Source organism: Saccopteryx bilineata, chromosome 2, assembly GCF_036850765.1.
Source record: "Saccopteryx bilineata isolate mSacBil1 chromosome 2, mSacBil1_pri_phased_curated, whole genome shotgun sequence".
Classification (NCBI taxonomy): Eukaryota; Metazoa; Chordata; class Mammalia; order Chiroptera; family Emballonuridae; genus Saccopteryx; species Saccopteryx bilineata.
In genome coordinates, this window is record NC_089491.1 from 257,582,909 (window position 1) to 257,597,156 (window position 14,248).

The following is a 14,248-nucleotide window of genomic DNA, read 5'->3' on the forward strand; positions in this document are numbered from 1 at the left end:
GCCAACAGCCCAGGGAGCCCACACGTAAACCCTATGTGTTTTACGTATATTAATTTATCTCTTAACAATAACCCTATGAAGTAGCTATTATTATTATCCTCATTTTACAGATGAGGAAACTGAGGCCCAGGAATGTTAAATAGCCTACAAAGATTACAGAGCTAGGAGGTGGTAGAGCAAGGATTGAGTCTAGGTGGCCCAGCTCTGGGGTCCACACTTAGAACCATTACTTGACAGACACTGCAGGAGTGTGTCACCTAGCAAGCCCGACGTGTCCAGAGCCAGCTAATAATCAAGCAGTGTCACATGTAAAGGAGCCCAGGCAGGAAGCCGACAGACAGACACATCCATTATAGCTGAGAGAGGAATGGTAGGGGTAGGGGCACTGATGGGTGGAAATGGTGCAAAGGTGTTTGTCATGTGAGGGCAGAAAGGCAAGAAAGCACAGATGTGGTCAGGAAAAGGGGTTTTTGGAGAGGAGCTGGGAACACATAACCAGAGACACCTCTAATTCATCCCCGTAGTCTTTCTAGTGAAAAAATGGTCCAGAAGGGCAAGGAGCTGCCTGAGGCCCCTCCCCCATGAAGGCCAAGTTGGGTGTGGAAGCCCAGTCCCTTATCCTGGCCCCTGGACTCCCACAGCACTGCCTACTTTGTGAAGGAGGCCCCACCAAGGAGGGAAGGCATTTTAATCTCAATCTGAAGGCAGGAGGGAGCCACAGCAGGTTGTTAAGTAGGAAACAGAGCAACTCTGACTCCTCTCTTATCCCAACCCCCTGAGCACAGAGTTCTGGACAAACCCAACAGTTGAGATGGTCTGAAAAGGTTCTAGGTCATGTCTGTGGGTACACTTGGTCTTTAGAGACCACCAAGCAAGACCCTGGGGTATAGAACAGGAGTGTTATCTATAGCACAAGGCCCTGGATGGAGAAGGGTGGGGACCCTTCCTTCTCTCCTTGTGTGGGTTGCAGTCAGCCCACTAGCTGGCCTTCTTCACAGCTTAGCCAGGGTCCCATCTGCAGGTAAGGCTCAAATAAGAGAAATCAGCAGGCATAGGGCTGCTTTGCCCTGCTAGGCTCCATTTTCCTCCCACTGGAAGTGAGACATTGGTATTCTGGCCCAAGCTGTGTGTCGCTTCCTAGGGATCTTTAAGGAAGGCTTGTGGGCTCTTCCTATCAGACCTCTTTTGGTTGATGAGTTCTCCTGGGAATGGGTTGTTCCACCATTAGGTACCGGCATGACAGCTCAGCGGCAGTAGCTGGCAGCCCTCGGGGCCACGGGCAGAACCGTGAGACAACCCAGGAACGCAGGAAGAAGGAAGCTAACAAGTCTGCACGAGCCAATCACAATCGGAGAGCCATGGCCGACCGCAAAAGGAATAAAGGCATGATTCCATCCTGAAGCTGACACTCCAGGGCCAGCTGAGAGGCAGCGGTACCAAACCCACCAGGGCCCCAGGCTCAACTCAACCCCTCAACAGCCTCAGCTCTGCAGCTCGAGAAGGCCGTCTCGTTGTCCACCAGCCAGCCGTGAGCGCCTTCTTGCAGAACCCACAGTGCCTTATCCCACAGCAGAGGAGCCTGCGGGGCCAGCAAGCAGGTGAAAAGGAATTGGGGACAGAGTCCAAGGCAAGTTCCCCAAACTTCGTGCAGCAAGATACCACTTCCCTTTTCCCCCAGAAAGCAGGAAACCTGTATATTCAAAAACAAAAACAAACAAAGGCCTGCGAATAAAGTGTCTGACCCTTTTAAGCAATCATCCATGATGTGCCCATGACCCGTTCTCCTTGTGTCCCATTCTTCAGTGACACTGTTTGGAGAGGAAGAGGGCAGGATGTCACTATGGTCTTTTTGTCAACCTGTTGTGCCTGCCTCTCATTGTAACTCCTCCTGATTTGTTCTTCCTTGCTGTGTGTCCCTGAGAACATCACTCCCTTCTCTGAACCTCCGATTCCTGCTTGTGGAAGAAAGGACTCGGGGTGTGAGGCCCTGCAGATGTGTCTGTTATCTCAGTCCCCACCACCTCCACCCGAGGAGGTAGGCCCCGTAGTCAGCCCCAGAGCACAGGGGAGGAAGGTGAGGCACTGAGAGCTGAAGGTGGCTGCTCAGGCCGCAGCTAGGAAGTGGGGGACAGGGATGGACACTTAGTCTGACCCTGGCCTTTATAGGGTCCTAGCCCCCTGTGGGTAGTATCATCTCCATCTCAGATGGCCTGAGGACACTTGGCCAGCCGCAGAGTTAGTACCAGAACTTAGTGCCTCCTGGTTGTGCATATACCCAAACCCTCCAAAATCGAGGGGTCGGAGATCAGAAGAAACAAATGAGGATGTTATTTATTGCCAAGCCCTGTTGGAGTGTGTGGGACTTGGCCAGGTTCCTTAGAGTCCCCTCCCAGGCATGGCTGACTGGCTCCTACATGGCAGCCACTGCCTGGCATCCAGGTTCCTGCTCTACTGCCCCCCAAATGTTGCTGAACAATGGTGAATCAACAGTGGGGACTTTGCTGGACAGATCCCAGCCCAGTCCGGCCTGCAGTCCGCCAGTGGAAACCAGGGCCGCTGCCCAGCTGGACCTTGACAAATCACTCTAGTTGCTAGTACAATTTATTTGCATGTAGTTAGGATGAGCATCTGAAGCAGCGAGGCAGACAGGCCCTTGACGAATTGGTTTTGTTAGGTCAGCCTGCACAAGTGAAAATCAATAGCAATTCCTCTGTGTCACACCAGTTCTCGTGGTGTGTAGGAGATACAGAGCAGAATGGGAGTGTTGTCCTCCCCTCGTGCTGCCGAATTAGCTGAGATCAGGCCCAGGGTCAGCCGTCCTGGCAGGCAGCAGGAAAGCTGTTTTCCTCCTGCAGGCATTTGCCAGGGCCGGGACAGAGGCCATTCTTTTCTCTGTCACGGAGCCCCTCAGACCCAGCTCTTGTCCTGGAGCGGAGGAGGGCAGGTGGGAGGAGCTGTGGGGGAGCTCCCGGGCTTCACCTGTCACAGCTGTTACTACTGTTCATACGGCCCCTCTCACCTTCATTTTTCATCTGCACCTCCTGACTGCCCAAAGTAGTGTTCGGGCCTCACATTAGCTTCCTGGTTTAAAGGACTTGAAAAGATAGAAGTGATTTTTTTCAGATTTTACAGAATGTAGCACCAGGTCAACTTTAGTCTCCCTTGAGGAACTACCTGTATACTTTCTCATTTGAGATTTTGAGGACACCCTTTCAGGGATGCTTTGTAACAGTTCAGGGGTCATCCAGAATGGCCTGATAGGCACACCCCTTTACCTCTTGTGTTCTGTTTTCCCTTCTGCAAAGTGGGTGCATTAGACCAGACAAATGGTTTCCGCTTGGTGCCCGTTAAATTCTCCAAGGAGCCCCAAGGTTTAAGATGAGCAATGGCAGAAGTATGATAAGTGAAGTATGATGGGGGCTCTGAATTACCCTCTGGCTCACTCGGGCCCACCCCCCCCACCCCCCCGCTGCCATTCACAAGCAGGAATTTTCCAAGTGCTTTCTCCATTCCCTGGCAGAGAACATGACTGTCATAGGCATTTTCCAGGAAGCTTTTAAGACCTTGTGCCTCGCCTGATCTGGTGGTTGCACAGCGAATAGAGCATCAGACTGGGATGCAGAGGACCCATGTTTGAAACCTCAAGGTCGCTCACTTGAGCACTGGCTCATCCAGCTTGAGTGCGGGGTTGCTGGCTTGAGCATGGGATCATAGACATGACCCCAGGGTTGCTGGCTTGAAGTCCAAGGTTGCTGACTTGAGCAAGGGGTTACTTGCTCTGCTGTAGCCCCCTGGTCAAGGCACACGTGAGAAAGCAATCAATGAACAACTAAGGAGTCACAACAAAGAATTGATTCTCATCTCCCTTTCTATCTGTCTGTCCCTATCTGTCCCTCTCTCTGTCTCTGTCACAAGAAAGAAAAAAAAAAAGACCCTGTGCCTCAGAGAGAACTTTAAGACTTGTCTGTATTTCCAGACCATGAGTGTCAATGATGGTGAACATGTTTGTTTGAACAGTGTTTCTGTGCCTCTGTGAGTGGGTAGACAGAGCCTGTCATTGTTTATAAAAGGGAGCCAAAGCCCATGGCAAGTTAGCAGCAGAGTCCTACATACATACAGATCCTTTCTGAGCGGCCTCCGGACAGCCAGGTGCAGTCTGGAAGAGTAAATGATTGTCAAGACCTCTCTGTCCCTGTTACACCAGGAGCTTGGGGTAAATAACAGGGAAGGAAACAAAAATAAAAATAAACCCACCAAAAATTCAGGGGGATGTTGTGGACCTCCCCTCTCCCCACCCCCGCTTTAAATAATGAAGACTTGCTAGCCACATGAGAAACTTAATATTCAAGAATAATTTTTTAAAAATTTGAAAGTAGGCCTGACCTGTGGTGGCGCAGTGAATAAAGCAGTCGATCTGAAATGCTGAGGTAGGCCATTCAAAACCCTGTCCAAGGCACAACTACAAACTGATGTTTCCTGCTCCTCCCCCCCACCTTTCTCTTTCTCCTCTAAAATCAACAAATAAAATCTTTTAAAAGTATAAAAAATTAAAACTTGAAAGCAGAACACATGATGGGGTTTCACCATAAGTGTGAAATGTTAAAGATTTTGCATATAGACCAAATCTGGAGAGGAATGCGCATAAATGGAAATAATGATGAGACCACAATGATTTGTAATGAGAATAAAAACACTAAAGATTTACCATGGGCAGAGTTTCTGCTGGCTTCTCTCCTTGCATTGTCTTGTTTAATCCTCAGGTACAGATGAGAAAATTGAGGTACAGAGAGGGTAGGCAAGCTGCCCAAAGTCACACATTTGACAAGTGACTAAGGAATGATTTAGACCTAGAATTGTGTCTTGATTCTTAAGCCACCTGCAGTTTCTCTTTCTGCCTACATCCTTGTTACTGTTTTTACGAAGAAAGAAGAAAATACAAGTAAATAGATGCAGAACAAGAGAGTGGAAAACCCCATTTCATTAGGCCAGGCTGATGAGATTCCAATTGTGTGTGTCTTAGACCATCTGAGACTATCTCACAGATTTCAGATGCTCTGTTCCATTTTTTTTTCACTTTCTTCAAATTCATTTATTTTTTCTTCTGTATGTCTAGTCCACCATTAAGCCCATGGAATAATTCTTTATGTTTGTGCCCTGTCCTTCAGGGGAAATGGAGGAAAGACAGGGATCCCTGTCTTTCCGGTTGGCTCAGTGGTAGAGCATCAGCCCAACATATGGATGTCCCAGGTTTGATTCCTGGTCAGGGCACACAGGAGAAGTGACCGTCTGCTTCTCCACCTCTCCCCCTACCCCCTTATCTCTCTTCCCCTCCTGCAGCCATGGCTTGATTGGTTCAAGTGTATTGGCCCAGGCACTAAGGATGGCTCCATGGAGCCTCTGCCTCAGGTGCTAAAAATAGCTTGGTTGCAAGCATGGCCCCAGATGGGTAGAGCGTTGGCTCCAGATGGGGATTGCCAGGTGGATCCTGGTTGGGACACATGCAGGAGTCTGTCTTTCTAGCTCCCCTTCTCTCATTTGGAAAAGAAAAAAAAGAAAGAAAGAAAGAAAGAAAGAAAGAAAGAAAGAAAGAAGGAAGGAAGGAAGGAAGGAAGGAAGGAAGGAAGGAAGGAAGGAAGGAAGGAAAAGAAAAAAAAGAAAAAGAAAGAAAGAAAGAAAGAAAGAAAGAAAAGAAGAAAGAAAGAAAGAAAGAAAGAAAGAAAGAAAGAAAGAAAGAAAGAAAGAAAGAAAGAAAGAAAGAAAGAAAAAAGAAAAGACAAGGGATTCAGCTGAGACGGGGACAGCAGAACCTGGAGCACACTTGACCTGAAAGGGGCTCAAGAGGATGGGAAAGCCAAAGGGCCCAGGGTGCATGTGGAGGATGGGCCAAGGAGAGGGAGTGAGTTAGGGCCACAAGCCACAACCTAGACATTTGTCCAGAGCATCAGCTGTTGGAAAGGTTACCATCTCCTCCCTTTGTGTTTGTGTGGTGGTGGTAGGGGGGGGGCCTTAAAATGAACATGAAATTCAGACTTCACATCAGACTAGAAATTCTCCTCACCCAATCAATAATCATCAAGAGAATTTTACACAGACTGGCAGGATTCAGAGAGCCTTAAAGGGCATTTAATCTGGAATTTCTTAACCTAATTAAATTTCCAACTCTCCCAAATCTCAGGCCCTGGGATTTCAAATAACCCCCCCTCCCCTGGGGGTGGGAAACTTGCCCTGCTTAAAAATTCACCGGGCTCCTGTGTATCTTTCTCAGCCATGGAGGTTGTGCCAAGCTTCACTTGCTGTGGTCTGAATTATAAAAACAACGGGTACTTAATTCTAGTTTTCCAAATATGAAATTATGACATTGAATATGCTTTTTCTGGCTACATGAACCCACCCTCAGCACTTTGACATGTCCCTTAAGTGTTCTGTCATCCCAAGCAGTAATTATGGTTTTCTCCTCCTTAAAGTGGTTTTCACAGAAAAGCCTGGTAGAATAGGGGCCCCCAGTGGGATAAGGACCAATTAATTACTCCTGTACATTTAGGAATTTTATTTGCAGAGTTTACATGGAGATTCGCACCCTATCTCCCACCTCCTGGTCTGACCTAATTGGCAGTCTTTCGCACATACATTCCCAGGCCTCACATGCCCATCCTTTTTATTGCTAATTTGCTCATAAAGGCAGCCTGGGGTGGTGAAAAGACCAGTGGATTAACAGTCAGGAGGCTGGGGTCTGGGCCCTGGACTTCAATAAGCTATATAATATTGGGTCTGTTTCTTGGCCTCTCTGAGCCTTGGTTTTTTCCTTGTGAGAAATGGGGGCAATCATTCTCCTGGTCCTCTGGCCTCATGGGCACGGGTAATTGTAAGGATCAGATGAGATCACAACTTGGAGGACATTCTAAAAGCAGTGACCCTTGTTCAAATGGGAGAGAAGAAAACTATGATGGGCAGAGTCCTGTCTTCTGGTCTCTTAATCACCTTGCCAGAAATCTCTTTGAACAAATCACCCGTTATTTCTGGGGGGCTTGGGGAGGCACGTTTCCAAACATGGAATTCTGGAGAGCCAGGTCCACAAACAGTCTTAGGGCTGTCCTTATCTGGATTTTTGCTGATATTCTCATCAAAAGGACAGAATCAGGGGATGGCTTGAATTCGAACGTTTTTGCCTCCATGGGTAAGCTCTGCCACAAAGCAGTCTCCCCCAGGCCCCTGTCTCTAGGGGAGCCTGGGCACAGTGATATTGAGACCCCTTGGATGGGATTTGTTTAGAAGAAGAAGAGGCTGCTGCCCTCATTTCCCTGACAGGCTCACCAGGTGCCAGCCACAGGGCAGTGCCAATGGGCAGAGCCCAGCCCCAGGTCTACCTGGCCTCTGCCACAGGAGAGGAGCAACAGAGGCAGACCAGTTTAGGGACCTGTCAAAGGGGATGTGTGCAGCCTGTCACATTTGGAAAACCAGACTCCCCCTCAGGAGGGGTCTGCACAGAAAAACATTGGTTTCTACCCAAGAGTATTAACTCAGAATAGCATGCGATGTCCAGTCCAGAGCTTCTCCTTGGGGATCAGGAGCCTCTGAAAGGCCAGTGGCCTATTCTGCTTTTGTCATTCAGAGCAGAGCTTGATTCTGGAGTCAGAATCAAGCTGGCCTCAGCCACATCCTGGCTCCGTAACTCTGAGCAAGGTGGCCTCACCTGTCTGAGCCACGTTGTCTTGTCTATAAACTGGAGACATTGGTAGAACATTGAAATAAGCCCTGGCCGGTTGGCTCAGCGGTAGAGCGTCGGCCTAGCGTGCGGAGGACCCGGGTTCGATTCCCGGCCAGGGCACACAGGAGAGGCGCCCATTTGCCTCTCCACCCCTCCGCTGCGCTTTCCTCTCTGTCTCTCTCTTCCCCTCCCGAGGCAAAGGCTCCATTGGAGCAAAGATGGCCCGGGCGCTGGGGATGGCTCTGTGGCCTCTGCCTCAGGCGCTGGAGTGGCTCTGGTCGCAACATGGCGACGCCCAGGATGGGCAGAGCATCGCCCCCTGGTCGGCAGAGCTTCGCCCCTGGTGGGCGTGCCGGGTAGATCCCGGTCGGGCGCATGCGGGAGTCTGTCTGACTGTCTCTCCCTGTTTCCAGCTTCAGAAAAATGAAAAAAAAAAAAAAAAAAAAAAAAAAAAAAAAAAAAAAGAAATAAGATGTGTATAGTCCCGGTCTATCATGAGGCAGGCTAGTGACCTCACAGGTCCCTGCTCACAGGGATGCAGGAGAGGGATGGCAGGTGCCTACAAATGCTCCAGCAGCTAGCTCGCTCTTTCTTTCTTTCTTTCTTTCTTTCTTTCTTTCTTTCTTTCTTTCTTTTTTTCTTTCTTTCTTTCTTTTTTCCTTTCTTTCTTTTTTCTTTATACTTTTTAAGTTGATTGATCAATTTTTTTTTTTAGAAAGAGAGAGAAGGAGAAAGAGAGAGAGAGAGAAAAAAAACAACACATTGATTTGTTGTCCTACCTCTTTATGCATTCATTAGTTGATTCTTGTATGTGCCCTGACTGGGGATTGAACCCACAACCTTGGCGTATCAAGATAATGCTCTAACCAAGTGAGCTATGCCCCCCACCAGGGCTGCCAGCTTTCTGTGTATCTCACCTCTTATCACCTCAGCACAGCTGCCCTTACTCCTCCAGGCCAGTCCTCCCATAAGCCTCTGGCTCAGGATAACCTAGACACACAGGAGCTAGGGAGAGAAAGAGACAGGTACAATCCAGCCTAGCAAGTGTGTGATGCGTGCCCTGGGGACCCAGAGAAGGTACCCTGTTCAGCCTTGTGAGACTGAAAATTACCTCACTGAATACTTGAAACAAAGACAGGTGATATGTGTGATTATAACCCTCATTTAGCAGCTCAGTCCCTTTCTCTTGGCTGAGCCAAGATTCAAACCCAGGGTTTGCTAGCCTCTAAAGTTCATATTTTTAGCCTCTTGACTTTCCTGCCTCCCTATAGTGGGGCACGTGAACCAGAAGCCATAATACCCCACATGTGGTGGAGTAGGAATGAGAAGAGGGCATATCACCTGCTTTGTTCTAAAGCCCATAGTTCTGTAGTACAACCTATAAGCAAGTTATTCTATTGACAGAAGGACAGAGAAAAAGAGGAGAGAAAGAAGTCAGGCAGAACATATTTTCCGAATCTCCACATTGCCAGTCTCCCCTGTCTGCCAGTGGGAGGAAGGGTTGGCCCTTGGAGGGCCCAGTTTGAAGACGGTGTTCCGTTAGGAAAACTTAGTGAGCCAAGGAGATAAGGAATCACATGGAACTGCAGCCCTAGGGTTGGAAGTGCCCTCTCTGTGGGAGGCCTGTACAGGAGGGAGACAGAGGTCTGCTTAGACATCAGGGAGGAAGGAAGATAGAGCAGACAGGCACCGGTAACATGGTGAAAGGTGTGGGGAGGAGATAAGGGCTGCCTGAAGATGACACATGGCTGCTGGGGCTGAAAACAGTGGTAGAGATGCTGAAATGAGATTGTCAAGGGACACAAAGGGGATCACAAGAAAGTGATCAGGCCTCAGAGGGATGGAGTGATGTCGGGAACATGGTTTTAAAGCAGCAGGGGGTAGGGTGGGAGCCACTTGGATGATTCAGCTGTGCAGTCATCCCCAAAGCTCTCAGCTTGCATTTTGTGGATTGAATATGCTAATTAGGCACTGATCCCTGAAGACCATGCAGGGAGCCCCTGTTAATTTACTCGCTGCAGACAACATTAGCTAATAAGACTATGCTGAGCACATCACAAGCATTATCTCACATGTCTTCCCAACAACCCCGTGAGTTATTATTATCATGATCCCATTTTCCATATGGGGAATCCAAGGCTCACAGAGGGGAAGCAACACACCCAACTTGACTTGGTTGGAAAAGAGCTAGAGTTTAAACTCAGGCATGTCCTGTGTCCATAATCCATGCCTAGGCACAAGATGGGAGAGCAAAGGGACCCACAGCAACAACCCTATTTAAAAGGTTTATGAATTGAAGTTAGAGGTAGCCTGTTTCTTAAATGTCAGGCTAAGGAATCTGAACTTGATCTTGAAGGTAGTGGGAAGTCATTGAAGGTGTTTGAGCAGGGTCATTGATTTAGCAGCCTTCAGAGGATGCAGTGAAGAGTAAGGGCCCGAAGTGGTTGGGAAAGGCTCTGTGCAGGAGTTTTGAGAGGAGGGTAGGCGAGGGCAGCAGGAAGGCAATCAGCCGAGTGGCTCCTAGCCAACACTGCATTCCATCATTGCCTTGTCCTTGATGCTGGCTGGAGTCTGTACTTGGCATTCAGTTTGTTCATAAATCCAAGCATCTCAGGACAAGGCCCTAGTGAAAGAGAAAAATGATTTTCACACTGTGTGGAGCAATGTATATGTGTGTATCCTCAAACTGACTGTCCTGTTCCACTCTCACTAGCTGTGCCACCCTGGGCAAAACACTTAACCTCTCTGAGCCTCATTTCCATCTGTAAAATGGAATGGAGATTAGCGCCCACCTCCCATTGAAGATCCAATAACACAGAACATGTTAATGGCACCCATCCCAGGCCTGGCCCTGGGTGAGTGCCTATGGAAGGCAGGTGTGTGTGTGTGTGTGTGTGCGTGTGCGTGTGCGCATGCGTGTGTGTGTGTGTGAGAGAGAGAGAGAGAGAGAGAGAGAGAGAGAGAGAGAAAGAGAGAGAGAGAGAGAGATCTCCCATGTGGGCTGGCTCCTGCCCTTGGTACAGAGTGTTCATTCTTTGCTAACATTCAAGCCGCTGCCATAACTTCCATCTTGCCTGAGGAATTTGTATTCCCTCCAACTTTGCACATTTGCTCAGACATTTTAAATTCATTGATTTCTGTTTTTTCCTTGGAAGATTTCAGACTCATTTGAAGGATCAGTCCTTGTTCTTTCTAATCGGAAGGGCTGGCTGAGTTACAGGATGGAATCTGTTTATTTTTAATAACTGACATTGCTTTCCGCCCCTTATTACAAAAGCAGTGATATGCTAAATGTAGTTCACACACTAAAGCAAAGAGAAAGAAAAACTCTATAATTCTGCCATCTGGAAATAATTACTGTTAGGATTTTAGTTCTTATCCTTCTAGTATTAGTTTAGAAAAAGCTGTTATCACCACTTTTTCAGATAATAAGACATTGTGAACATCTTTCCATTTCTCATGTCCATCCTTTTTAACGGCTTAATAGTATTCTGTTGTACCATGTGTTAGTCAGCCAGTGCCCTATAGTTCTGTGTTTAGGTTGTTTCTCATTATTTACTACTAAACTACAATGAACAGCTCCCTGGCTAAACATTCATCCACATCCATGATTATTTTCTTAGGGTAAATTTTAGAAACAGAATTGCCAGGTCAAATTTTTTGACTGTTGAATTGGCCTTCCCACCAGCAGGATTTGAGAATGACCAGTCTATATCCCTTTGCTCACTCCAGGTATAATAATAATAATAATAATAATAATAAAGCAAAACCTTCACAAGTGTATTAAGTAAAAGCATATCTAGTTATTTTTATTTTACAAATACATTCTTGTAAAGCCTCAAGGAGTGGATTCAGGGATGAAAAGCCGTGGAGGAGTGTGGTAGATGCTCAGATTCGCTGCCAGGTCCCCACAGGAGTGAGATGCTGCAAGTGCTGTCTGACAATGGCCTCAGCCGTCTGCCCCTCCAGGGGCTGGCCACACTGAGAACTGCCCTGCCCAGGTGTGCCTCCTTCATGGGCAGCAGCCTCAGTGGGTGATCAACGGTGCTGTAAAGGGCTCTGGCCTCTCACCTTGTTCAGGATAACTTGAAAGGTCACCTCATTCTCAGAACCACCCGAGGGTCCAGGGCCAGCAGAGACCTCATCTGCATCTGCCTTCTCCCTCTGCCAGTCCTGTTTCCTTATCTTCCTTCCTTTTGTTGACCCCAGGAGCAATTCTTAATAAAGCTCTTGTGCACTAAAAAGTCTGTTTGTCAGGAAAGCCAGCCTGTGATAGGCAGCATCCTTGTATCTACTGGGGACAAGCCAGGAGAACAGTAAGTGCAAAGGCCCCGCGTTAGGTTTGAAATAAGGGAGGGAGTGACAGAGAGTCAGATACTGTGCAGTCTTGTAGTCCATGCTAAAAGAGTTTGGATTTTATTCTAAGGAAACAGGGAAGCCCCTGGAGGCTTTCTGATTACTAGCTTACACTTGTCACTTCTTACTATGAGCCAGCCGGGCATTGTAGTACTTTAGATGCTTTGCAGTATATGTATCACTTCATTTGAACAATAATCCAATAACCTATATTATTATCACCATTGAATTGCTCTAGCGAAGTGTAAAGAGCACTGATTCTAGAACGGACAGTTCTGGAATAGAATTCAAGAACTCACCACCACTAATCGGCTGTGTGAACTCAGGCAAGTTCTGTACCTTCTCTGGGCCAGTTTCCTCATCTGTAAAATACCCACCATGAGATTGCACAAGGGCAGCTAGACTCTTGTTATTTCTGGAGATGTTACCATCTTGAAGTGGTGGTATCAAGGGGAGTAAGGATTACTGTACAGTACATCTTCACCCAGCTCACTGCTTAATTAACCCAGCCAGGGGCTACCTGGGAAGCCTCTAATACTCCAGGGCTGCCTGCCAAGGCTCAGAACTTCTCAGCTCTGGGTGAAGTCCAAGTTGTCCTGGCAGCTCAAAGGAGAAAAGGAAAGCCCAGCCCTCAGAACCATACTATAAGTTATGAATAATTTGTTGGGACACACCTGAGAAATAGAGTAGCTTTAGTTTAATAACTTGCACTGCAGAGAAAATTATTAAAGAAATTCCTTTCAAAGTCCAAGTATTAGTTCAATGTCCTGTATTGGATTCCATAACCTTCACAGGAAGGTCTTCTGCAATAGAATATGCTCCAGTACTGTGGCAATATTTAAGGCTGGTTGATTTCCTTGCCATTACTCCACTGCAAGCTGCTGGTATATTCCCACATAGTCTTCATTGCAACAGTTCAGCACCAGCCTCAACCCCCTTTCCCTGCCCACAGTTCACTAAAGTCAATAAGAATCTATTTATTTATTTTAGAAAGAAGGAGTAAGAGAAACATCGATTTGTTGTTCCACCCATTCACTGGTTGATTCTTGTATGTCCCCGGACTGGGAATTGAACCTGCAATCTTGAGGTATCAGGACGATACTCTTATCAGGACGATACTCTAATCATCTGAGCTACCCAGGCAGGGCTCACCTCAGTCATTTTAATGTCTACAAAAATTTCTAAGGTTTGAACCTACCTACTTAGTTAACCACTCCTCAACTGAAGGATCTTTTTCTTCTTCAATTCCATGCAATTAGGAATCACCAGATCCCAAATGACCTGATCCTATTTACATACTACCCACGTTCAAACCTCCTCAGCTATCCAGGCCTTTTAGTTCCTCAAACACAGCAAGGACTTTCCTACATTGCACCTTCAAAACCTGCTACTTCTGCTTTGCCTCTAACTCCCAACTTAAATCTTTATCACCAATGTTACCTCTTCTGAGGCTTCCCTACCCTGTCACTCCTAATTATTCTCTCCTTGTCGTTTCCCCAGAACCCTTGGCCAGTCTGTAATATATACATACATTTAGTGCCCCTGTGGCTCAAGCCCCATGTTGTTTACCACTGTGTGCCCAGCACCTGACTCAGTGCTCACAGTCGCCACAATGCTTTTGTTTAATGCAGGGGTCCCCAAACTTTTTACACAGGGGGCCAGTTCACTGTCCCTCAGACCGTTGGAGGGCCGGACTATAAAAAAAACTATGGACAAATCCCTATGCACACTGCACATATCTTATTTTAAAGTAAAAAAACAAAACGGGAACAAATACAATATTTAAAATAAAGAACAAGTAAGTTTAAATCAACAAACTGACCAGTATTTCCATGGGAACTAGGCTCCTCTCACTGACCACCAATGAAAGAGGTGCCCCTTCCAGAAGTGCGGCGGGGGCTGGACAAATGGCCTCAAGGGGCCGCATGTGGCCCACGGGCCATAGTTTGGGGACCCCTGGTTTAATGGATGACTAGTATACGTTCCTTGAACCCCTTTTCCTCATATTCCTACTACTCCACAGCCTTCCAGCAGAATCTCCTGGTTCTTTGGGTCTTTAAGCACCCCCCGCCACATCTCTCTGCCAGCAGGTCCCTCTGTGCCATTTACCACGTGCCCTGTTCTGTGACTGTGCTACCCGTGTTTAACAACCCCTTTAATTTTCACAAAACCTGCGCACAGAACATA

General features: G+C 47.4%; 1 protein-coding gene and 1 long non-coding RNA gene across 3 annotated transcripts in view; both read left to right on the forward strand.

The window, feature by feature from the left end:
- ASCC2 (activating signal cointegrator 1 complex subunit 2) overlaps window positions 1-4,704 on the forward strand; it is a 44,440-nt gene extending 39,736 nt beyond the window's left edge. For both annotated transcript variants that reach the window (XM_066260173.1, XM_066260174.1), the window contains one exon: window positions 1,229-4,704. In XM_066260173.1, coding sequence (XP_066116270.1) covers window positions 1,229-1,400 — 172 coding nt within the window. In that variant the 3' untranslated portion in view covers window positions 1,401-4,704. The remainder of the gene's footprint in view (window positions 1-1,228) is intronic.
- Window positions 1-14,248, forward strand: part of LOC136325580 (uncharacterized) — a 306,971-nt gene that overhangs the window by 236,439 nt on the left and 56,284 nt on the right. The window lies entirely within an intron of this gene.